This window comes from Camelina sativa, chromosome 20 (genome assembly GCF_030686135.1).
Source record: "Camelina sativa cultivar CO46 ecotype springtype chromosome 20, ASM3068613v1".
Taxonomy (NCBI): domain Eukaryota; kingdom Viridiplantae; phylum Streptophyta; class Magnoliopsida; order Brassicales; family Brassicaceae; genus Camelina; species Camelina sativa.
In genome coordinates, this window is record NC_141899.1 from 1,621,903 (window position 1) to 1,646,890 (window position 24,988).

Consider the following 24,988-nt stretch of genomic DNA (forward strand, 5'->3'; position numbering starts at 1 on the left):
TCCTGTTAAAAACTCTGCTAAATACACTAATGGACTTGCTCTTAGCGACACTTGTGTAGTTGTGTGAAAGTAAATTTGACATAATGATAAAGAAATGTTACGATTGACTTTTCGACACGATTAAACACGAGGGACACTAGAGTCAACAGTAACCGTACAAGAATTTACGATCGATCAACGGCTCAAATACAGTAAGAATTAAATTAGAGGTCCAAGCACAACTACATAATTAAAGAGTATACAACGTACATCTCTTAGCATCTTTTATATGATGATGTTGTGTCACCAATTTCACACATCTAGGCTCTTATTAATGCAAATGTTTAATATTACAGTTTCTTTTTTGAGTTTTACTACTTTCTTGGAGGATTATAATGACTCTTGTCTCAATAATCATATTATCAGTTTTAGTTACAATCTTTACTCGTTTTATCAACGGGACAAACAAAAACAAAATCACAAATCTAGCGTTCTCAATGAAGCCTGAGGTCGAGACCAGCAGCAACCTGCTGCCTCTATAGTCTATACATGATCGCATTGCTATACAAGAAGAAGTTAGTTCCCGACGCGCACCCACATTCCAAAACGCTCTTGGTTTGGCGGTTTCTGTATCCGCCTTTAGGGGTTTTTTATTGATGTTTCTGTTCCTCACTGGTGTTGCTATGCCTTACTCTGTCAAAAAAAATACACACATGTCCTTGATTTACTGTCAATCTGGTGAAACTTGGACACTCATTCAGCTGCGAAATAGCCTTCTTGGATGGAGAGTTTTTCAAACGCTTCAAAGTTTGTTTTTAACCCAAGAAATTGGCTCCCGATCTGAGCACAACCTGCATCAGGCCTTCGACACATTCCTTCTCTTGTCCGCAACGGACACAATGCTTCACACACATTTTGTTCAGTCACCGATGATATAGATTCTGAGACATCTGTTGTGTTGTCCTCATATGGTTTTTGGGGAATCGAGTGAGAACATTTCTGCGGCCCATCTTCTACTTCAACTGTGCAATCTCCGTTCTTTGTGAATTTAACTTTGCAGCCAAGTGACTGCACAGCTCGTGATATGACGGCACACTCTTTTGTAGCTCTCTTTGCTGATTCTCTAGCTACGCGGCTTATGTCTCTCTCGGTCACTAACTCTTCGTTTAATGACTCCACTGCAGAAGATAACTCATCTACCTTCCTTTCTGCTTCTTCTTTCTCCTGTTCCAATTTTTTCCGACCCGACACAAGAAACAATCAAGATGAAGCAAGATAATTGACGTTAATAGAATGTACAGTCAAATATGAACTTTAGGAAAGGATTATTTTGTAGTCTATAAAAGGTTAGGAAGGATGGGTCACCTTCTTCATTTCTGAATACTTCACAGCCATGGCTCTACATCGGTCCTCGGTTTCTGTAGCGTTCGGTTCCACAGGGCAGGCCCACCGGAGATGGAACTGGGGCCAGAGAGTCGGGGCTAGAGCTGCTGCAGGAGGTAATAATGGGCCATCATATCTTGAAGGATCATATAAAGGGTTACAATGGACATGAGAAGTTGCACTGGAGGAACGTAAATCAGCCAAGTAGGCCCAAAGACATCCACAGGTTTCAGAAATCCCACACTGCTGCCTCTCTTTTTCACTGACATTTATCAAGAAAGGGTCAATATATATACTAAACGGTCGCACAGTCACTTCCTGCTCGACTGTGGAACTTTCAACTATACAAAATTGCTCCAACTTTCTCAGGAACAATAATAACCTTACATATAACATATGATGAACTTTTTCTGACTTTACAAACTAAAGCACAGAAAAGAAGTTTTAAATGAGAGGTTACCTATTGCACAAAAAGTTCCCAAAACGACATGAAAGCAAGCAGTCCATGAAATCTACCAGGAAAGTCTGAAACAAAATAGTAAAGGTAGAGAGTACTTTTAAAACAAAATTTCAACATGTCACTGTCAAACATCTGTTAATGGTCTATATACATACCGGAGAAAACTCGAACGCAGAAGGATACATCCGCATTAGCTGTGAAACGCAATCAAGCCACTGCAAACACCGTAAACGTGAAGATGAATAATCTAAGGCTTTACTCAGCTATCTAATTAGATTTTCACATCGTAAAGAATATTATAATTGTAGGCAATAGCTACTCACCTGCAAAAATATAGGAGAATAGTTGTTCGGCCCATATGAAGAGCTAGAAGATTGAGCAATTACTGATCCTGAAAGTTGCTGTACTGGAGAGGAAGGGAAACTTCGAGCAGAAGAAGACTGAATTGGTAATTCAAAATTACCAGATTCAGACACATTAGGCATTCCCACCCGATCCGAAAATGGGTGACCAAATGCTAACCAATCCTTTTCAACAAGAGCCTGATGTGAAGTCAGAATAGTAGAAAAGACTACATAAGACAATGGTACATCAAACAAAATTCTTACGAAGGCTGCTTATGCAGTTAAATCAGCTGGCAAGAACAAAGTATTCTATGAGAACCACCCACAATATCAATTATCAAGTTACAATCCTAAACTTGAAGTTGATTAAGGAATTAAGTAGATTCAGCCACAACAAGAACGAAAAGCCCCAGAAAACTTAAACTATAACACGAGGTGTACCTGGAACCCAGAAAATGTTCTGTAGTATGGATCAAGCAATAAACATGCAAGAGAAGTCAGCTGAGTTGTTCTGTCCCATCCATCACTGCACAGTGACATCACAAGTCCGGAAATAACTTAACAGCTGAGAATAGTTAACACCTGATTTAACGGATGATAAATACAAGTGTCTGCTTGAGACAAATGCATCTTTGTCCTATCACATGTCTATAAATTGGTATCCAAGTAAAACAGTTCAGTGACGATGCGGCCTCAAGATAGCTTACCTGCAGTGCACGAGAACTGATGCTGACTCCATAGCAACACGTGCAGCAATCCATGCTACACCAGCTAAGATGCTCTGGATGTGACTTAACCAATTACTATCTCCGAGCAAGGATACTGAAGCAGACATACTACTGAGATTACCTCCACCCCACGTCGAGGCACCATGCCTCTACAGATTTCACACAAATAGAGTTATCCACTATTAGCAACAGAAGAAACAGAAGTATTGTATGTAAATCATGATGTATCTTCAAAAAGATATCTGTAGTATATTTTACACGTTCTCCATGAACTTGAAAAAGAAACTAAGGGTGCAACCATTAACTTGATAACTAATGTAAAAATCATGTCCACATGCTTTAACCTTAATTCAATTGAAGGATACCCGTTTTAGTTTCTGAAACCACCTAGATGTCGTGTGCTAAACAACTTGGAGAGTGTCAGTTGATTTGTTAAGAAACTTTAATTGCTTTCGAACTTCTCCACCAACTACAAATCCTAAATTCTCTGGAATTCAGTACTTACCAAGAATGATGACGTCCCATCTGACGATGTTGTACCATGCATATCTAAATAATCCCTAAGGCGGGAAAAGCTCTCTCTCATTGTATGTATGTTGTCTATCCCCAGAAAAACAATCTGAAGAGAAACATTTTCAGTAAAAACAAGCAGTTCCAGAAGACAAAATATTGAGCTGCAAACCAGTTTAGACCATGTACAGACTTCAGATTTAAAATAATTCGAAGATGATTCTGAGCCTCCTCCCATTGCTCCATTTGCTAATGCATTTTTCTTAGGTCTTGCATCTACGATATAAAGCTTCCTATGGCACAAAAACAAAATGACAGTTCGTGTAATTTTTTTAGTAACTAAGTATCAACGTTCAACCACATTTCAGATAAGAAGTAACAGAGTAATTTTCTATTTCACCCAAATAGACTTTTCTTAATATTCCAGAATATAATCCCACGTCCAATGGGGCAAACAAGATTGGTTATTTCCAAGTATACGTATGTGATTTATGATTTTTTAACACAAAATCATGTGAGAAATGCAAGCACATAGAGGGGTCATGGTACTAAGAGATGACAAAAAATCAAATGACGAAAAAATCAGAAGCTCACCTTCGTGCTCCCTTATGGCCAGCTAACTGAGTGCAAAATGAAGCAACAAGTTTCTCATCACAACTACTGTAGAAATGGGTGAAATAAATCAAAACATCAGATCCATCACTTCAAGCACTTTGAGATTCCAAATAAGAAACTAAATTATCATGCACAAGTCTGGTCATAAAACTGAAAATTCTACTTACCTCCTCATGTTCATCATCAGACCAACTAAAGGTTGTGATGAGCGAGCAATCACAGCTCCACTTCCTGCAATTGAGAAATAAATATAAAAAAACAACATGTAAATGTCGAAGGTATACCAACAAAGTTCAAATAGAAGTACCACAACCGCTGCATTTCTACCTGGATGACACCACGAGATCACAGGTAAGCGACATCTTGCCCGGAAAGTAGACGCCTGGATCAGATCTTCATCACTGACAACAAAAATGCGGTAACTTTTTATTGTGTCAATACTTCTCATAAAGATAGTTGAAACCAAAAAATAAACAGTGGTATGCCAAGTTACTAAAGAGAAACTTCTATGTAGTTCTCAAATACGAGCACAGAACTTCTCAATGTTTGGCGAAACCAAATGAAACATTTTTCATTCCTGAACAAGGAATCAATGTCCTACCTAATGGATTTTGGAACCATCAAAGCAAACGGATAACTCTGACACAAGTCATAATTCGAGTTCAAGTTAGTTATCCGCCAAAGTTCATTGGATAGAGTGAATGAACCGTCTTCAATCATATTCATTGACGCTTGTTGAGAACTTTTTCCGAGAAGCCGAAAATATTCATTAAGCAATCTTTCCTTTGGGTTTGCGTTACCGAATTTGGAAGGCCCACATGTAAAAGCATAAAGATCCCATACTCTCTCTGGTTTGTTAGACCTCAATAGTGCATCAACCACAGCACGTCTCTACAAAAGTATGCCAATAGAATCATATAGGTTTCAAGGGAGAAGTGCAAAATGTAGCATGAGTTGAAATTTTTTCAAAAGTTTCACCTGTTTGGTTCCAGGTCGAAAACCATAGACAACTATTCTCATATCTTTTCCTGCAAAATGTACATGAATCATATGATATAGTTTCAAACTAACATATAAAAAGTATTAGATAAAGCGGTAAATAAAATCCCTTCAATCAACATCATCGCAGGGGTGATGTCTGCTGCCAAGATAATTACTTTCAGGTAGTAAACAAAGGTAATAAAAGAAAAGGAGCTAAACATTAAACTGAATTTTGATCTATGGCGCCAGAACCTGAAAACATAAATTACTCAAAATCAGTTTTAGCAAATGGAAACACAGAAACATACCAGTGACCTGTAAAAGTCGATTTGGTGCATTCTCATCGTTGTGATATTTGTTTGATTGAACTTTCAGCGCCTACATATAATACCCATGACACAGAAATTATATACAAGTAAAATTATTAAAACCCAGAGCCTAACTGCACCAAAATTAATCACAGAGCGTAGATATAAAAACTGACCAGTTTGTTAAACTTCTCGATAGCTACAAATGGGATTGTACCAAGTGGAACAAGCTTTCTGGTTCCTTCACTCTTCACAAAGAGAAACAAGGAATAGTCCCTTAAGTTTATAGCAATAAGTTGACAAAAAAAAAGAAGAAGAAACATAGGAAAGACAAGTCATACCAAAAACATAATACGAAAATTTGACAACAAGAGGGTCCCTGCCTCATTGGTGTTAATGAGAATAACTCCACAAGCCTGAAAATCAAAGCCAACTTCAATTAAAGATCAAAACACAATACAGTTATGATAAACAAATTCCAACAAACAGGAATTTGATTTCTTGTTAATTTTCAAGAAACCTGACTGAAGCATCCTTATCAATTCTCAAATCCAAAGCATAAAGTTTTAGAAAACAGTGAAGGGCACCAAACAGAGTTTTCAATTCGAAACATCCAATTTTGACCAAATCTAATGACATACCTCGAAGAGAATCCTCTCAGATTCCAGTAAGCAATCCAAATTCGAATACGAGCTAGACAAAGAAGCTGACTGAACCACCCCAATCAAAAGAGAACATATAAAAAAAAAAAAAGCATCAATCGATAATCCCCAAATTATGAGCTTTTCAATAAAGAGATGGACAACAACAATAACAATGTTCTCGTGTTGCTTGCTTAATTAATTAGGTCAAGGAAAACGCGAGAGAGATGCAATAATTGAATTGAGAAGTTAAGAGCGCAATACATCGAGTTTACTCCATTCGATCATGTCCCAGCTTCCGATACCTTCCATCTTCTCCGATGAACATCGCAGCGATCGTGATCGCCCGGGGAGAGGTCTCAGCGCCGTCATCTGAAAGGAGAGAGAGAGAGAGAGAGAGAGAGAGAGAGAGAGAGACGGTGACTCGGTTTGGGCTTCACCTGCCGCTCAACGGTGGCAAACTCGACGGATTTAGCACGCTGCCTTTTCGCCACAGAGACTATGAGACATCCAAATACGACGCAGTTTCCCGTACGGCCAGAGTTTTACGTTTCAGACCCTTTATTTTTTTTTCCCCTTTTGCTTTAATAATCTTTTTTCTTACCTATTTAAGATTTTTGTTAGTTTCTATATATATTTTTTTTTACAAAAAAGTCAAATTAAATACTACTATTAGAATGAAAGTTTTTTTGATAAAGTCCATTTAATGAAAGACTTGAATGTAGTAATTAAATAAATATTTCTTTATTGACCTCAGTTAATTATTTAAAAATATTTAGACTTTCTTTTTTTAATCTAAAAATGTAAAATATCTAACGAAATTAATTAAATAAAAGTTATCATTAGAATATCTAGGCCTGGACAAAATACCCGGATCCGAAGATCCGATCCGAACCCGATCAAAAAAACCTGATCCGAAGCCGTATCCGAAATTGTAAAATATCCGAACGGGTTCTAAATCTCTAAATCCGAAAACCCGAACCCGAACCCGAACCCGATCCGAACCGAAATCCGAACGGGTATCCGAATATACCCATATTATTAATATTTAGTAGTAATATATTAGTAATATTTATAATATTAATAATAAAAGTGTCCAAAATATTCAGATTTTTAGATATTTTCGATAATTTGAAGTATTTAAACTGTTTATTAGTAAACTTGGGTTAAAAATACTCTAAATTTTCAGATATACTGCGTATTATTGAATAATTTAGACTAAATTAGATACTAAAATTTTGAGTTTTGTGAACTTCGGGTACTCCGAATCCGAACCCGAAATACCCGAACAAAACCCGATCCGAACCCGAAGTCTAGAAATACCCGAATGGGTCTTATACATCTAAATCCGAAAACCCGAAACCGATCCGAATCCGATCCGAACCTGAACGGATACCCGAATGCCGAGGCCTAAGAATATCTCAAAATGAATGTTAATTCATATGGTAATCCAACTTAGTAATTCTATGATGACCCCTTCTATATAATATTAGTCTGTATAGTAGTTGTATATTATCAATCAATCATATAAGAAGACTATCATCATACCAATATTTGTTTCTTAATGCCACATCTTTCTTAAAAAAAAAAAAAAAAAACATTATCATCATATCATAAAATTAGTATCATACTGATAATACAATTGTTTTCTAATGCTAGCTTGATATTTTCTCCAAAGTTCATTAATGCTATAAACGATTCAGCGTGTGTGCTCCTTCAAAGCAAACGACGACTAAATAAGCATGCTGAATTTGAAGAATCGGACCTAGAGTAGAAATACTAATATTTGTTGGCCAGATAGATCAAGTGCAATTTCTGATTTTCATTAATAAAAAATTATGCTTTCATTAATAAAACTTAAGCATGTCGATTTTATTTTTTTAAAACAAAATTTATCAACTAATAAATCTGTTGCACTTTTTGATTCCAAACTTGACAAACCCACATACGAATACAGTTGACCGGAAGAGAGGAGAAGATACAGACAAAACTTGGACAAATCGGAACTTGAAGGTCGGAGAAAACAAGGAATCTTCTGTATCACCCAATAAGATATTACAGAATCAAAAACAAACTTGGCACATACGTATATATGCAGTATGTAACTCACCACAATAAAATCATAGTAGAACAATATACACAACGCATCATCATCCTACTACAAGTCAGAATTTGCAATCCACGAAGCAGAATAGTAAAGAGGAGGGGAAAGATAAAGACGAGCTCAGATCATAATACCTCTCGTGGTAATCGAGCAATAACGTAACAGCATTTCGCCCTCGGGTTTGGTCCAAGCTGCAGAGGATACTGGGCTTGCCCACGGTTTGGTTACCCGGTGGGTTAGATCCAGTGTCGGTTGACGTCAAAGAGGTAGTAAAATTGCAGACTTGTCTGTCGTCATGGAGAGCTTCACCTAATTATCTGTGTCCATGCATTTCTCAAGGGTTTTACTACTGGTACACTCCTGAAGAGCCTTGGCGTTCAGTTCTCTGCCAAATCTCCAGACATAGTTGAGGCCAACAAGAAGCTCGGTAATGATGGCTTCCGTCTTCTGTTGGTTTGCAAAGAAAAGGGTTTGTGCAAGAACTATGTGCGTCCTTGACACCAAGCTTTGGTGCTCGTAACTCCGCTCGGATTGCCATTTTATCATGTTGTGAGCTAACGGACCCAGCCATTCCAAGATACCTGCCATTGCGTCAGTCCATTCTTTTGCTAGTCCTGGATCATAAACTGTGGAAGAACTCAAGTTTTTCGAGTAGGGCTTTAGTCTTTCTCTAAGGGATGTTCTCACGCTCGCCGGTAACATATTGTAAAGGTCGTCTCTTGCATCATCGCCTATCAAGTGAGGAGATGCAACAAACCTCTCTATCACGATGATAACATTAGCATAGTGTAATGCTAAGCAAGCAGCACCAAGGGTATTAGGAGCAGCATCTGACAACTTCGGTCGGGAAGGAAGTGTCAAGTTTTCAACGTGGACAGAGTTAGAATTTCCTTCAAGAATGTGATGCTCAGCACTACTATTCCTAGCTCCATTCCGGGTCCTAGTACTAAGAGGAGTAATCCCATCTTGGGACACCATGCAGCCTTTAAAGGGACCAACCTGAGTTAACCGGTTGGGTTTCGATTGCTTTTTCACTGAGGAAATAGAAGGCCTTTCCGGGGTCTGCCCCATCTTTTTGTTGTTTTTGCCCATTCCCATAAGTGGTCCTGATTTGGAGGTGATTTTACCAAGCGGACCTGAGTAAAACTTGAAACGTTTGTGTTTTTCTGCAACAAGAGGGCCTGACTTAGGAGGGGATTCGGCGCTGAGAGAACCCGAAAGGAAATCACTCATCTTTGTGGACCTTGTAGCAGCTGAACCTGATGCAGGACCCGTAAATCTTCCAAGGGGACCAGAAGCAAATCTAGGAAGACCGCTAGTCTCAGATTTATGAGAGATAGGAGTTAAAATTGTAGAAACCGAGTGACTGCGGCCAATGAAATCAGAATCTGCAGAGCTAACATCACTCGCATCCATTTTGTAACTAATGCCGAAAACATGTTTAGTCCTGCTAAGGATTGTGAAAACTGATCTAACCAAGAGAAGGACGGTATAGTCAAAAGTACGGTTCCAAAGAGAGACATCCCGCAGATTCCTTACTTCATGTCGTTTCCACGTAACTTTTTTCTGATACTCCAAAAGATTGTCAGTAGCAGATTCATTGCTCCTCATCCTCTTATAAGTCTGTTCAAGATCAGCCAAAATCTCAGTCTCCTGGTAAAGACTAGCATTTGATGCGATGAAACGTTCCATTTTCTTAGCTTTTTTATCCATCTTCTTCCAGCCAAACTGCCACCCATAAGGGTCAGCTCCAGTCTTCATCATCTCACTAAAACAAGTCTCAAAGCTCTTCAACTTAGGATCATTGCATTTCCTAGCAAGCCTAGCAACAGCTTTAGCTACATTCTCAATGCTCTCCATCAACTCATCGCGTATTAACCTGACGATGAAATCATCGTCTTCAGAAACTAACTTCTTAATACCAGTGGAATGTGTAATCTCTTCCCTAAGCCTTGCAACATTCTTATCACTAAGTGACTGCCATAAATGAACAAGCTTTGACAGCAAACTCGCAACCTCAAACGCTAATACCTCAAGCACCGCCTTATCTTTATGACCATCATGTTTCTTTGGAAACCTCCACAGATTACGAAACCAAGTCTCTGACACCATCCTCTCTCTCTCAACCTGCTTTTCCAACAAAGAAACCAATACAATCACCAAAACAGTGAGGAAATTACAAAAAGCAATCAAATTTCACATTAAAAAAACAAACCCACGATTGAAATCTCGAATTATTAAAAGCAAAGCCAAGCATCAAGAAAGAAGCAAGAAGTAATAATAACTCTTACACAAAGCGAAGAAGAAATTGGGGAAATCTAGCTACAGAAATATCTACCAACCAACCCCAAAACGCCCAAATCGGGTTATAAGAAGTATACAAAGACGGTGTCGTAGCTTAACGCGTTTAATCAAAAATCGAATTCAATAAAGACCCATGGTTTTGAATTAGGAATTGTCGGCAAATCGAGAAGAATAAACCGACACGGTAACAGTAACCCAAAAAAGGAAGGAAGCGCGTAAGAATGATACAGTGGGGGGGGGAGAGAATCTTACCGATCATTCGAGGAAAAGATGTGAATCAGAGAAAAATCTGGAAAAAAGGAGAAGAAATTAAGAGAGGAGGGAAGAGAGAGAAGAAGAAAGTGGGGAGGAGGAGGAGGAGGAGGAGGAGGAGGAGGAGGAAGATGCAGTGAAGACTGCTATAGCCACATCCCACATGGTGTGTGAGAGAGAGAGAGAAAGAGAGAGAGAGATGTTAAAAGCAAGCAGCTAATTGTGGAGAGAGAGAGAGAGAGAGAGTGAGCGAGTCAAGTTCGTCGTGTTATTAGAATCCTATATTTCGCCTTTCTTTTATTTTATTTTTTTTGTGTTACTACTTTATATTCAGACTACTTATTGATTCTGTCTCGAATCTTTTTGATTGTCACTTTTGGAACCTATAAATGTTTGACAATCTCACCAAATTTATCTAATTAACAGTGTGAAATTTCCTTGGCATAAAAAAAATATAAAGAAAACAGTGAGAAATTTCTTATATTTAAATACACAAAAGTAAAACATTTAAAAACATCACAATATTTTAACAAACGGTTAAGAATAACATAAATAAAAATATTTATATAAATTATTAAAATCAAGGAATTTTTTTCAGAGTTTTTAAATTCAGTTACGGTCACGAATTAGAAAATGGACGTTTAACGAAATTTCCATGCAACTTTAAATCTTTTGTTGAATTCAAAACAACTTAATAACTAAGGATATTTAATAGATCATATATATGTTGTTCTCGTCTCGATAATCATAATTTAGTAGTATTAATTACATGGAAAATTAATCATTCACGATGACGAACTTATATAAGAATAAATAACTAACAATGCACGTGATGATTACAATCAATGACAGTTTTGATCTAAAAATAGAATTTGCTTTAGCGAACCTTAATATGTAGTATATGCTACAAATTCTTTCCTTAGTTGAATAAGACCGGGACGATCAATTTTCTCTCCCTTGTAGTTTACAAAGAAAAAGTCAAGAATAAGGAAAGAATTTGTAGATAGATAGATTGGTTGTAATTAAGTTGAGTCCATAGATAGATTTTCTAGGACCAGCCCTAATCACGACAACTATCTTAAATTGTAAGTTGTAACTTGTAGCACAATTGTAACTTCCAAAAAGTTTGCATTCGTAATCTGTATAAAATTTAATTTTATAATTTTGTTTTGATAGTATGAGAGAGTTATAGAAACAATAAGTCATTGGTCAAACAATTAGAGAAAGGAAGCTACCACAATATAATTCTCTTCAATTAATTAACAACTTCTAAATATAAAACTAGAAATTTGTACAAACTTTCAAACAGTTTTAACTTAAGAGAAACGCTAGGAAAAAATTGACCTAACTAGTTTGATTGACGTTGAACTTGTCAATATGAAAGCGATATATATAAATATATAAGTCTTCATTATCTGCAAGTTTTTTTTTTAAAAGGTGTTGAGTGGATTGTTACTTGTTGGAGCATTCGTTTTTTTTTGTTTTTTTTAACGATAATAAAACGTTCTGAGTTTTGACTTTTGCCATACCCATAATCATAATGTTTACGAGTAAAGGATACATGGAAAGATTACAACAAATGAATATATTGTCTTTTGATTATGTGACGCGTACTTTTTAGTTGACAAAAAACTACTACTACACCAAATATGCCACTAGAAATAGAAGAAACGTATACCAAATTGTATCTATGTCAATCGACGTAATGATGGTAAGAAAAACGTTAAGCAGATTCGAAAGATAATTAATCTCTTTATTTTGGTATGTGTGCAATTTGTATCTATGTCAATCAACGTATTACAATGTAACTGATTTGCATGATCACCTAGAAAAATAATTTTGCGTAAATATATTTCCACATGAGAGAGATAAACTTTTTTTCTGACTCTAGTCTCAAGGAAAACGTTAAATTTGGTATATGATGATGAAATTATTGTCACAAAAAGAAATCGTATGTCCATTACGACAATATTGACTATAATAAGAACCAAATTATATAGTCAACAGAAAATTCAAAATTATTACCTCAGCTATAAATTCTGAAATAGAGCAAGAATCTCATAATATAATGTTTCGTGACTCGTTGAGACACGTAACTCGTGAACACTGACAAATTTAATATATGGGAGTCAAATTAAAAAATACAGAAAAATAAAAGGAGCAGCAGATAATAAACTTGGGATCAGATAACCTTTCTTTGGTTTAAAATAGGATTATCCGAAAAGATGAGGGACTAAAGCGAAAGTATTCGGGGGTAGGAAGAGATCCGTCACAATCATTTAATGGCCACCACGCGGAAACTTGTCGTTTTATACAATTCCTTAACCATCGGGTCGGGTTTTATATTCCAATTGGGTCCAAAGTATTGTTTAATTACTCAATTAGTGTGAATTAGATACGAAAATAGTGGTAAAACAAACACAAGTACGAGATATATTTTTAAAAATGTAATTTTTTTTTGACCGCTAAACAAAAAAATATATGTATTAAATGCCAATTAAATAAACGTGTTAACATGCTTACTAGTTACTATATTAAGTTTAGAAGAAGAACAAACAATTAATAAATTTATTTCACAATATGATTCTACTGAACATATTTTTATAAGGCCCAAAAAAAACGCTACTTACGTTGCTTCATCTTGGCGTTGTCATCAGTATTTTGACTGAATCAAATCAACTTTGAATGCTTAAACCATTTAAAAAGGATTAATGACAATTAATTGAACAAAATACGGAAACTTAAAAGCAACAAATCCTGGTGGGGTGGATCTAGTTTTGGGCTTCAGGGCCCAATATTTATAATTGCTATATCTGTGACTCACTTGGTTTCTTCTACATGTCACCACTCTCTCTCTCTCTCTCTCTCTCTCTTGATGCTTATCTATCTCTAACGGCAGAGCTGACTCAGTTTTCTCCGGCATTGACTCGCCTGAGAATCAGAAGCTCAGACCTGGTGAGCTTTTCTAGCTCCATTTATTGTTTATTTGATTATTAGTTTCCTCTTTTCATTTATCTGGAATTTGTTCAGCTGTTACAACATCTTCCGATCACGAGAAGATTCTCAATTTCTTATTTCTGTTTTTGATTATAATCTCAGCCATTTAACACCTGAGAAATTTTTGATTAATGCGTAATAATTAACCCAGATTTGCTTTTATCTTCCTTTCCCAGAAAACATTGTCTACTTTATTTTTTGACGTTTCTCATTTATTTTTTTTTGGATTCCAGCTATCACTATCTTTCAAATTAAATGTGTTTCTTGTTGTGTCGAGAAAGAAAAATATCTGAATATATTTTTTTTTATTTACTTCATTTTTTGGGTGCAGATTCTTATGTTGATGTCGCCTTAAAATGAGTGTTCGTCCTTCTAACCTGGTTTTGGTGTTTGGAGAGTGTTAGGTAGAAACAATTTGTGGAGGATTTGGTTAGGTATTGCATTGGTAATTACTAGAGTGATAGGGTTGAAGAAGGGGGGAGTGATTTTCTAGGGCTTATTAGTTTGGTATGAATTCGAGGGCCGATGATCCTGGGGATAGCTATTTTCGAGTTCCTTTGGAGAATCAAACTCAAAAAGAGTTCCAACTCAGGGGTTCTTGGATTCCATTTACACCCAAGAAACCTCTACAAGGTACATCAAGTCTGATCGTAGATGAGAGAGTGATGCACCAGGATCTAAATGGGGTTCCTTCAGGTGGTGAGTTTGAAGAGAGGGGATTCTGCAACAGTGGTGCTGTATGTGATCTTAACTATGCGGTGCAGGGAATGGATCAAAATGTGGTTTATAACCATGGTGCTCATCAAGGGGTGATAAACACAAATAGGATGGTTAATAACTTAGAAGGACCATATGGTCAAGGTAGGAGTAATAGTGAGAGGGATCTTTTGGGCAGGAGTGATGCAAATTCTCGTTTAGCACCTGTTATCAGAAACACCACCGGTAACGTAGAGCTGGTCAATGGAATATTTACTTCAGATGTGGGTATGGTAAACAGTTCTTTCATCCAAAGTGGCAGTTCTCAAGCTGGCTGTACTGAGTTTGAATTGGACGACTTGTTGGATCCCGTGCAGATGCCGTTCTCCTTCACAAGCTTGCTGAGTGGTGGGGATCACTTATTCCAGGTTCGTCAATGTGAGTGATCAAATCTTTTTTTGCAGTTCTTTTTTTTTGTTTTTTCCCTCGTTTTGGCAGTACTTAGATCTTAAGGTGTTCTATTGGTATGTGCATGAATTAGAGAACCTTTTAAGCATGAGCCAAACTGGCATTGCATATCATCATTGGATTTCATAGAGCATACCATTTCTGAAGGAAGTCTTGGTTTTGAACAGATGGAACTCCAGCGTGTAGTAAGCCTCTTTACAATCTGAATTCACCAGTTAGAAGAGAAGTAGTTGGGTCCGTCTTTGAAAGTTCGTTTCAATCTGTACCGTCAACGCCCAGTCTGTGCACAACTGGTGAAAAGAATGGATTCCTTGAAAAGATAACTACTACCACTGGACATGAAATCACAGAGCCGAAATCTGACAAAAGTATGAAGAGCATTGTGGACTCGTCTGTTGTTAATTCGACGGAGGTTACTAAACAAAATGATGGCAGGAGACAAGATGTTCTGGATTTTGATCTGAACATGACACCTCAGCAGAAACCCTCAAAAAGGAGAAAGAAGTTCATGCCCAAGGTGGTCGTGGAAGGCAAACCTAAAAGGAAGCCACGCAAACCTGCAACTCAGGAGAATATGAAATCTAAAGAAACCGGGAGTAGCAAAAGGAAGAAAGCTCAAAAGAAAAACTTGGAAGAATCAACTACTAAAAAGCAAGCCAATGTTGGACGTATGAGCAACAAAATCCCTGAAGTCACACTCAAAAGTTGCAGAAAAGCTTTGAATTTTAACTTGGAGGAATCTGGAGATGCGAGGCAAGGTGACTCTGTGGCTGAATTTGTCCAGAGTGGCTCAAAGTCATTTTCTGAGATCAGAGATGCCACTGGTGGAACTAGTGGTAGTTTCCCGATTTCAGCAACACAAATAGAGCAGAGCAATGAATTGGTTGCTTCGAACCAGCCACTTGAAGCGTCAACGGGAAACCAGCCAGGAAAACTACCCAGAGTATTACAAGAAAATTATACACAATTACTGGCCAGAGACCAACAACCTGAATTATTGATAGGAAATCAGCAACCCCAGTTCCCAGTGGCAACCGATAACACCCAGTTCCCAATGGAAAGCGAACAAGCTTGGCTTCAGATGAAAAACCAACTCACCAGCTTTCCATTCGATAACCAGAAACCTCCCATGACCATAAGAAACCAGCAACCTTGTTTGGCCATGGGTAATCAACAACCTATGTATCTGATAGGAACTCCACAGCCTGCATTGGTGAGTGAAAACCAGCAACTAGGAGGTCTCCAAGGGAACAAGCAGCCTATATTTTTGAATCAGCAGACTTGTTTACCTGCTGGAAATCGACAATATGGATCACCGGCAGACATGAATCAGCTTGTTATGTCAACCGGAGGGCAACAACATGGACTACTTACCCAAGATCAACAACCTGGATTTTTGTTGAGAAACCAGCAACCTGGATCATCAATGAGAGGCCAGCAGTGCTCTTTACCTTTCACGAACCAGCAGCCTGGAACTCTAAAAGGTTTTACTCACTTGAATCGGATGGTAGCTGCCTGCATGTCATCACCTGGGCTTCGACGTCATTTTCAGTCACAAATTCCTGCAAAAAATCTTCATGCGGAATCTGTTACCAGGAGTTTGAATGGGACTGCAGGTACATGTCAGAGAAGCAGCACTACTGGTACTTTACAGCAAGATATCCATCAAGAAAATGAGTACATCCCGTCTCATGAGAGATCCAATGGTGATTACTTTGACGTATGCAAGAAAGGATTATCTCAAAACTCTTATTTACCAACTCCATTTATGGCTAATCTTGAGGAAGCCAGAGGCTCGAAGAGACAATATCATCGTGCAATGGGACAGGTGCATAACCATGATCTAAACTTAGCAGGTCGTTGGCCCTCTCTCCAACGGATTGCTCAATCACAAGATGTGGAGAGACAGAAATATTCTGATGCTGCAAAGAAAATGAAAATCCAGAAAGTAGTCCACGCAAATCTGCATGGCATGCCACCTGAGGTAATAGAAGTCGAGGATGATCCAACTGATGGGGCAAGAAAAGATAAAAATATTGGCAGCATCATTAAAACTGGACCTAAAGCAATTTCGTGTCTAGTTCAGAAGTCTGCAGATAATGAGAAATTTATTGTCCCAAAAACGCCAGCAAGAAAGGGTCATGCAGGGAGAAAAAAATCAATACCTCCGCCTACTCATGGCTCAGAGATCCAGCTTTGGCAACCTACTCCTCCAAAGATACCTTCATCAAGAGGTAAGGCTAAAGAGAAAGGGAGGAAGTCCGTACCAGATACAGGAAAATCACGAGGTAACTAATGTATTCTACTATCTCTGTAATACAGTTTTGAGATTTTTCATAACTGATGTGTCCAAACCAGCTCCTTAACCACTGTTATTGCATTGTATAGGTCCATCAGGAGAACTGAAATGTGAGGATTCTATTGCAGAAATAATATACAAAATGCAGAATCTCACCCTAGGAGAGAAAAGCAGAGCAAAAGAGCAAAATGAACTTGTCCTGTACAGAGGAGATGGTGCAGTTGTTCCATATGAGAGCAAGAAGAAAAAACCAAGGCCTAAAGTTGACCTTGATGATGAAACAGCTCGGATATGGAATTTATTGATGGGGAACGGAAAAAAAGATGGGAATGAAGAGATGGATAAGAAAACAGAGAAGTGGTGGGAAGAAGAGAGGAGAGTTTTCCGAGGAAGGGCGGATTCATTCATCGCCCGTATGCATCTTGTACAAGGTGAAGATTCTAACACTCTCAACTCTGTTTTTATTTACATTGCATGTCTGGATGGGAATCTCAGGCATTAGCTAAAACATTATCCTGAAATAATAGTAAAGTTACTAGGGAACAATATGAAATTAGCTTACAGGCAAACAGAATACCACCAACGTTTTGGTCACACATTCATTATAATACCCAAAAAATGATGTTTTGTGTGCAGAATTAAAAAAAAAAACAAAAAACTTATTAGTAAATCATGGCAAAGAATATGGATAATGCATCTTGTAAAGAACAAGTGTGCATTCATGGTGACAGCTAAATGGTTTATGTGCCTATTATTTCTGATGCTGCTTTAGATGATCAATTGAACTTAAATGTTTACAGGAGATAGACGTTTTTCACCATGGAAGGGATCGGTGGTTGATTCGGTCATTGGAGTTTTCCTTACCCAGAATGTCACGGATCACCTTTCAAGGTATATGAGTCACCTTAATAAAATGAGCATTTCAAAGTAAGTTCAAAAACATAGAAAATAACCCGTGGTGTTTTTACAATGCAGCTCTGCTTTCATGTCTCTAGCTGCTCGATTCCCTCCAAAATTAAGCAGCAGTCGAGAAGATGAAAGGAGTATTAGAAGCGTAGTTATTGAGGATCCAGAAGGATGCATTCTGAACTTAAATGACATTCCTTCGTTGCAGGAAAAGATTCAAAATCCATCTGACAAGCAAGTTTCTGAGGTTGATAGTGGATCAAAAGAGCAGCAAAGAGACTGTTCAAACTCTGGAATCGAAAGATTTAATTTCTTAGATAACAGTAGTCAGAATTTAGAAGAGGAAGTATTATCATCACAAGATTCTTTTGATCCTGCGATATTTCAGTCATGTGGGAGGGTTGGATCCAGTTCATGTTCCAAATCAGACGCCGAGTTTTCTACACCCAGGTATGAAACAAAAACTGTCAGTGGATCATCACAATCAGTGCAGACTGGGAGTCCGAACTTGTCTGTTGAAATTTTTCTCCAAGAGAATGAGAGGCCGGTTCTATATGAAAGATCTGGTGAAGTTCAGATACAAGAAACTGCAAATGTCGTTCAGAAGAAACCTGATCTTGACAAAACAATGAACTGCAAGGAGCATCTCTCATTTGGTCAGCCAAGCAATGATACTAACTGGCAAAAAAAAGGACCGAGCAATCGTTTCAGTAGCTATGAGCAGGGTACGATTCGGCAGCCACATGTACTAGACATAGAGGATTTTGGAATGCAAGGTGAAGGCCTTGGTTATTCGTGGCTGTCCATTTCACCAAGAGTTGACAGAGGAAAGAACAGAAATGTACCTCGCAGATTTTTCAGACAAGGTGGAAGTGTTCCAAGAGAGTATACAGGTCAGATCATACCATCTACGCCTCATGAAATACCAGGAATGGGATTTTCCGCTTCCGCAAGCACCCACCAAGTGCACCAAGGGGATGCCCAACATCAACAACATGAGATGAATAAAGCATCCCAGTTACAAAAAACATTTATGGAGCTGCTCAACTCTTCTGAAGAATGTCTTACAAGACAGTCCAGTACCACACAGAACATCATAGATGGCTGTCTACCGAGAGATAGAACTCCTAAAGACGTGGTTGAATCAAATTCCATAAATAAAGAGCAGACGACAGTTGAATACAAGGAGACGAATGCCACTATTGTGCGAGAGATGAAAGGGACTCTTGCTGATGGGAAAAAGCCTACAAGTCAGTGGGATAGTCTCAGAAAAGACGTGGATGGGAATGAAGGGAGAAAGGAACGAAGCAAAGACAGTTTGGATTCCATAGACTATGAAGCAATAAGACGTGCTAGTATCAGTGAAATTTCCGAGGCTATCAAGGAAAGAGGAATGAATAACATGTTGGCGGTACGAATTAAGGTAAATCTACTGATTTCAGTTGAGGGTCTCTTAGTTTCTTTCAGAAGGCTTGAACATCAGTTAATTATGTAGCTATATCTACAACATTGAAGGATTTTCTTGAACGGATAGTTAAAGATCACGGTGGTGTCGACCTTGAATGGTTGAGAGATGTCCCTCCTGACAAAGCCAAGTCGGTAACCACATTTTTAATTACTGCACGATCGATACTCAACAGCTACGTCAGACTGAGTAGTTAAAAAAGTTGCTCATGATTATTTTACAGGGACTATCTCTTGAGCATAAGAGGCCTGGGTTTGAAAAGTGTCGAATGCGTGCGACTCTTGACACTCCACAATCTTGCTTTCCCTGTGAGTCATACTATTCCATTATCTACTAATAGCTTAGGATAACTCCGGCTAACTAAGCTGGGAATTGTATAAATATGAAGGTTGACACGAATGTTGGAAGGATAGCCGTTAGGCTGGGATGGGTGCCTCTACAACCTTTACCTGAATCACTTCAGTTACACCTCCTAGAGCTGTAAGTTTCTTTGTTTTTGTCATCTAAACAACTAATTGTTTTTTTGTTTGCAAATCATAACCGTTCAGTGTTTTCACAGATACCCAGTGCTCGAGTCCATCCAAAAATTTCTTTGGCCAAGACTCTGCAAACTCGATCAACGAACACTGTATGCTCATAAACTCTATCAAATCATCTGTCTGAAAAACCAGTATTTCTACGGTAGAATTCTATTGTTTCGAGTGAAATTAATTTACGTACTTTTTCTTATTCAGGTATGAGTTACACTACCAGCTGATTACGTTTGGAAAGGTATTTGTTGATTTGTTCTCATCTATCATATGGTAAATTCAAGCATTGTGGGCACCTGATCAAGTATGTGTCTAAATCATGTGAATGCGTATCAGGTTTTCTGCACAAAGAGTAGGCCAAATTGTAACGCATGTCCAATGAGAGGAGAATGCAGACATTTTGCCAGTGCTTATGCTAGGTAAGCAAGCTTTCATGCACTTTTACGCAATACATCTGTTACCAAAAATATAAAATTTAGGATTTTGGGTAAGTAACTATTCTCAGTTTCATGATAGCAAGCTGACAATAATATTAAGAGAACAACACAAAGTTCAACGTCAAAATCTTGATTCCTATACACTATCAATTTAGCATGAGCTCTAGTGATCCAAACATAAACACCATAATGCCTATGCCAAAGTAGGATTTCAAATATGAGATTTGATGACTGATGCCATTGTAACAGTGCAAGACTTGCTTTGCCGGCACCAGACGAGAGGAGCTTAACCAGTTCAACTCTTCCAGTCCCTCCCGAGTCCTTTACTCCTACGGCCATCCCGATGATGGAATTACCTCCTCCGCTGGAGAAATCCCTAACTAGGAGAACACCATCAAATAGAGGAAACTGTGAACCAATAATCGAAGAGCCATCCTCGCCCGAGCAAGAATGCACTGAGATAACAGAGAGTGACACTGAAGATGCTTACTACAATGAGGACCCTGACGAGATCCCAACAATAAAACTCAACATTGAACAGTTCGGCATGACCTTACGGGAACACATGGAAAGAAACATGGAGCTCCAAGACGGTGACATGGCCAAGGCTTTGGTTGCTTTAAATCCAACCAATACATCTATTCCAACTCCCAAACTAAAGAACATAAGCCGTCTCAGGACAGAGCACCAAGTGTAAGCTGATATCGTCTCCTATATCTTATCTTTCATATAAATTTTGGGTTTTATAGCATGTGGGTCAGCCAGAGTTTTGGCATTTTTTTTTTTCACTGACCGGCCCGAGCTGACCCTGCATTCAACACAGTAATAAGAGACAAGCATGCAAAAGGGATATATAGATAATGTCAATGATAGAATGACTTCAACTGTAAAGCTGTAAGCCAGGTGTAGTATATATAGACAAGGTAACTGATAAATGTGTGGTCTGTTTGCAGGTACGAGCTCCCGGATTCACATCCTCTCCTCAATGGTGTAAGTCAAATTTTTATTCTCTCTATACTCGAGCTGTTTCATTTAAACAAGACTGTATAAAAATTCTCATGTGGTGAAAACAGATGGATAAAAGAGAACCAGATGATCCAAGTCCTTATCTTTTAGCTATTTGGACACCAGGTGAGGATAAAACTGCAATGTTTCTTTCCTGTGTTGTCAGTATTCGAAGAACGTAAAGCTAGAACTAAAAAGCATTTGAAATAGAGTTGGTTAAAGATTAAATTTCGAGGCTGTAAATGAAAGCTAGAACGTAGAAATGGTGGATTTTATATGTATATTAGTTTTTGGGATCAGGTTAACTAATGTAGTTGTTTGGTTCGCCAGGTGAAACGGCGAATTCGGCTCAACCACCTGAACAGACGTGTAAAGGAAAAGCTTCTGGCAAAATGTGCTTTGATGAGACATGTCTAGAGTGTAACAGTGTGAGGGAAGCGAACTCACAGACAGTTAGAGGAACTCTTCTGGTGAGATTGTCTAGATCTTTTGTAATGTTTATGAGAAAGGAACCGTGAGATACAAGCAACTAATATCGTTTTTCAACACAGATACCATGTAGAACTGCTATGAGAGGAAGTTTTCCGCTCAATGGGACTTACTTTCAAGTTAACGAGGTTAGTTGTAATAAAACTCAAACAGACAGGTGAAACATTTTCTTCTAAATTGCTTTGGTTCTTTATCCCCCCCCCTTTGCCATTTTTTACCTTGCAGTTATTTGCAGACCATGATTCGAGTCTCAAACCCATTGATGTTCCTAGAGATTGGATATGGAACCTCCCTAGAAGGACTGTTTACTTCGGAACGTCAGTAACATCAATATTCAGAGGTAAAAACATTCTTAACGAAACCCAAATATTTTGGAAAGATTCACCTTCGTCTTGTCCAAAGGATCTTAGAAATGGGTTTGCGGAATTTATGCAGGTCTTTCAACGGAGCAGATACAATACTGCTTTTGGAAAGGTACACGATGAATTCTTACACAGAGAAATCCGGAATTTCTTAGGACCAATATTGTTCTGTTCTATGATTGAAACTGATAAACATCTAACATTTTCTGATTGCAGGATTTGTATGTGTCCGTGGATTCGAACAGAAGACAAGAGCACCACGTCCGTTGATGGCAAGGTTGCATTTTCCAGCGAGTAAATTGAAGAACAACAAGACCTAAAGATCAGTGGAATAAGGAATAAAAAGACAAGCAAAAGGCCTATTTAGACATTAAAAAACAAAGAAACAGGAAGCCTATTTAGTAATTAAATCTTTGTTTTTTGGATCATCATTATTATTCCTAGAAAAAATTTAATGAGTTAAACCATAACAATTTTGAATTATGTATCAGACAATCATATAGAGAGTTAATGACAAAATGATCCACAGATCCGCAATCGATCTAATTTGACAAGGGAATGAGATCGAAAACTACAAACTAAACAGTTTTTACCTCTCCATAGTGATTGTTCTTCTACCTTTTTATTCAGACAAGAAGGAAAAACAAATACCATTAACATTGGAATAGAGAGCTTCACGAAACCTATATGAACTGGAAGTGGCTATCTAACAAATTTTGTTGTTGTATACAGGAAGCTGCACTTTCGAAAACAAGAGAACTGAAGGAGCTTTGTGAGACAAGTCTCTCTTCCATGTTTGATGGAAGACCTGTGAATATAAGAGGAGAGATCAATACATTGTTGAACGCTGGAGTTTCTGCTTAGTTTGATCTTTGGGATTGGCTAGAAAATTAGTTTCAGAACACCAAGTGACCCTGTTTCTTACTAGAGGATCTTGCCTTGTTTCAAACTCTTTTTTATTTATTTCTATCATGTACTAAGTAACATCCTTTTACAAAGAGTAATATGTGTATTATCATCATATGCTAACCATTATATCGACAGTAAAAGTATCTGTGCATGAAGAAGAGATACAGTAAAAAGGTCAAGAGGAGAGGTAGCTGAAGGTAGGTGAGGAGATGAAGCGTGTGCGTTGTTGAGCAGAAAGATTTACTAAAAGGGTCAGTCTTGTCTGCTACACTACTGCTTGCTTCCTTGTTCTGTTTCTGTATCAGTGCAGTGACTGCTTCCACTATTTCTGAAACCGCTGGTCTGAACTCTTTCTCTACCTGTTTATGAATGAATGATTAGTTGTAGTGAATGAATGATTAGTTGTAATGTAATGATCCTGAGTGAAGAGGATACCTGAGTGCACAGGGAGATAATGTCTGCGTATTGTGAGGCAACTCTTGAAGAGAATGTCCCGGCTATGCCTCCATCAATCATCTGCTCTAAGCTTCGCCTGTCATTTCACCAGTAGCTGTTCTCCTCGGGGTCGTGAGCTGCAACATTCATCAGAATACGTTGACAGCTTAGCTTGGTTATCAACGATTAATGTTAGTATGTGATATGCTTGCGTACCTGTCAAATGCTTTCCTTCCTGTTAACAGTTCCAAGAGTAGCACTCCCAGTGCATAAGTGTCACTCTTTGTGCCGCTGCTTCCTGGTTGTCCACGTTGTGGTGCTATGTAGCCAGTGTTTTGTATCGCTATCTCTGATGCCTGCTCTTTAACTCCACTCATTAGGTCTCTCTCAGTAAAATGTCTGAGCTGGGGAATTGTAGGTGGCTGGACCCTTTTCATCAGTGGGTTATCTTCAGTTGCGACAGGATATTCTGTGACATGTGAAGGTAAGAAAATCAGCACCAAGGAACTAGATTTGCCATTGTAACAATGAGGGAGAGGCAGCATAGATCACCTCAGCATAGATCACCTCAGCATAGATCAATCAGACCAAACTTTGTATTTGAAAAGTTTCTATTCTTTTCGTTATGTCCTAACTTACAGATGATGGAAAGAACTTGCACACTTAGTTGCTGGGACACCAAGAATGAAAATTTAATACATTCGGTAAAGCGAGTGTTGTCATCTCTACACATAAATTCAATGCTTTTAATTAATTATGCAGGAAACCAGCTTTCTTGTCTATAAAGTCTTCTTTGAAGATACTTAAATTAGGGCAAGATAATTTGAAGAAATTAAACGTGGTTATAAACCGACTACCTCAAATCAAATATCGAAACCACAAAAGTAGATAAGGTAAAGTACAAACGTATCCACCATACTTGGAATATAAACTAAAAATTCAATCAAAGAAATAACCAAAAACACTCCCGAAAATAATAGTTTAATTGGATACTAGTTTATTGCTAAATAAACCGAACCAAGACCATATACAACCGTTTAGAAGAGCATCCTCAGCTGCATACCGACGTTGAAAGGAAGGGGTCAATTGACCCCGGTAAAATATACTAGACATTAAAATTTGTAGGTGTAATATGTTAAAGATCTTCAGCTTAATTGGTTGAAACAGAACTCATTGACCCACCGTTTAACACACTATTGGATTTTATCCTTTTATTATTTTCTTCTTTTTATATTTCCATTAATGTTTCTTTCTTTTTTCTTTTCAAGATTTATATTTGCTTTATATTTGCTTTTATTTTCCATTAAAACAATGCTTTTTCTTTTTATTTTTTGGTTAACTCTCATCATTAATTTCCATTATTAAAATCAAATACTTATAT

At 37.9% G+C, this 24,988-nt stretch overlaps 3 protein-coding genes and 1 long non-coding RNA gene across 12 annotated transcripts; 1 reads left to right on the forward strand and 3 right to left on the reverse strand.

Annotated features, from left to right (window-relative positions):
- Positions 1-357: 357 nt before the first annotated feature.
- Positions 358-6,584, reverse strand: LOC104768646 (phosphatidylinositol-3-phosphatase myotubularin-2). Of its 2 annotated transcripts, XM_010492666.3 has the most exons (19): positions 6,214-6,584; positions 5,950-6,018; positions 5,650-5,724; positions 5,485-5,556; positions 5,309-5,378; positions 4,998-5,047; positions 4,621-4,910; positions 4,347-4,420; positions 4,187-4,250; positions 3,999-4,064; positions 3,598-3,697; positions 3,400-3,513; positions 2,874-3,043; positions 2,608-2,692; positions 2,146-2,364; positions 1,978-2,037; positions 1,823-1,887; positions 1,345-1,624; positions 358-1,203 (listed from the first exon to the last, which is right to left on the reverse strand). In XM_010492666.3, exons 1-19 carry the CDS (start codon positions 6,319-6,321, stop codon positions 733-735), a joined length of 2,502 nt encoding a protein of 833 aa, XP_010490968.2. In that variant the 5' UTR covers positions 6,322-6,584; the 3' UTR covers positions 358-732. The 2 variants fall into 2 exon arrangements, with proteins under 2 accessions (XP_010490968.2, XP_087362563.1); XM_087506437.1 differs by having other exon boundaries at positions 3,400-3,697.
- Positions 6,585-7,840: 1,256 nt separating this feature from the next.
- On the reverse strand, positions 7,841-10,959 carry LOC104768647 (uncharacterized). Of its 2 annotated transcripts, none has more exons than XM_010492667.3 (2): positions 10,610-10,959; positions 7,841-10,180 (listed from the first exon to the last, which is right to left on the reverse strand). In XM_010492667.3, the coding sequence occupies exon 2, from the start codon at positions 10,163-10,165 to the stop codon at positions 8,363-8,365; it is 1,803 nt and encodes a 600-aa protein (XP_010490969.2). In that variant the 5' UTR covers positions 10,166-10,180; positions 10,610-10,959; the 3' UTR covers positions 7,841-8,362. The 2 variants fall into 2 exon arrangements, with proteins under 2 accessions (XP_010490969.2, XP_010490970.2); XM_010492668.2 differs by having other exon boundaries at positions 10,345-10,876.
- A 2,476-nt stretch (positions 10,960-13,435) lies between these two features.
- LOC104768648 (transcriptional activator DEMETER) lies at positions 13,436-22,793 on the forward strand. 7 transcript variants are annotated; one of them, XR_015593918.1, is made up of 20 exons: positions 13,436-13,564; positions 13,938-14,740; positions 14,938-17,058; positions 17,159-17,500; positions 17,870-17,960; positions 18,045-19,398; positions 19,471-19,570; positions 19,664-19,748; positions 19,829-19,920; positions 20,000-20,068; positions 20,175-20,211; positions 20,307-20,389; positions 20,657-21,100; positions 21,361-21,397; positions 21,481-21,538; positions 21,743-21,882; positions 21,964-22,029; positions 22,127-22,241; positions 22,337-22,375; positions 22,480-22,793. XR_015593918.1 is itself a non-coding variant. In XM_087506438.1 (20 exons), exons 2-20 carry the CDS (start codon positions 14,116-14,118, stop codon positions 22,581-22,583), a joined length of 5,982 nt encoding a protein of 1,993 aa, XP_087362564.1. In that variant the 5' UTR covers positions 13,436-13,564; positions 13,938-14,115; the 3' UTR covers positions 22,584-22,793. The 7 variants fall into 7 exon arrangements, 2 of the variants coding, with proteins under 2 accessions (XP_087362564.1, XP_087362565.1); XR_015593917.1 differs by having other exon boundaries at positions 19,491-19,574; XM_087506438.1 differs by having other exon boundaries at positions 19,491-19,570.
- A 409-nt stretch (positions 22,794-23,202) lies between these two features.
- Positions 23,203-24,787, reverse strand: LOC147918389 (uncharacterized). Its single transcript, XR_015593922.1, has 4 exons — positions 24,160-24,787; positions 23,824-24,076; positions 23,608-23,744; positions 23,203-23,531 (listed from the first exon to the last, which is right to left on the reverse strand). It is a non-coding gene; the product is annotated as an uncharacterized LOC147918389 (long non-coding RNA).
- Between the last annotated feature and the right edge of the window lie 201 nt (positions 24,788-24,988).

Bases quoted from the DNA above. Each gene is read 5' to 3' on its own strand.
- LOC104768646 (XM_087506437.1), bottom strand. From the start codon at position 6,321: ATGACGGCGCTGAGACCTCTCCCCGGGCGATCACGATCGCTGCGATGT. The intron at 6,019-6,213 runs GTATTGCGCTCT...GGGGTGGTTCAG, and splicing joins TCGAATGGAGTAAACTCGAT to TCAGCTTCTTTGTCTAGCTC. The intron at 5,048-5,308 runs GTATGTTTCTGT...TACATTTTGCAG, and splicing joins TCGACTTTTACAGGTCACTG to GAAAAGATATGAGAATAGTT.
- LOC104768647 (XM_010492667.3), bottom strand. From the start codon at position 10,165: ATGGTGTCAGAGACTTGGTTTCGTAATCTGTGGAGGTTTCCAAAGAAA.
- LOC104768648 (XM_087506438.1), top strand. From the start codon at position 14,116: ATGAATTCGAGGGCCGATGATCCTGGGGATAGCTATTTTCGAGTTCCT. The intron at 17,059-17,158 runs GTAACTAATGTA...TGCATTGTATAG, and splicing joins AGATACAGGAAAATCACGAG to GTCCATCAGGAGAACTGAAA. The intron at 22,030-22,126 runs GTTAGTTGTAAT...TTTACCTTGCAG, and splicing joins CTTACTTTCAAGTTAACGAG to TTATTTGCAGACCATGATTC.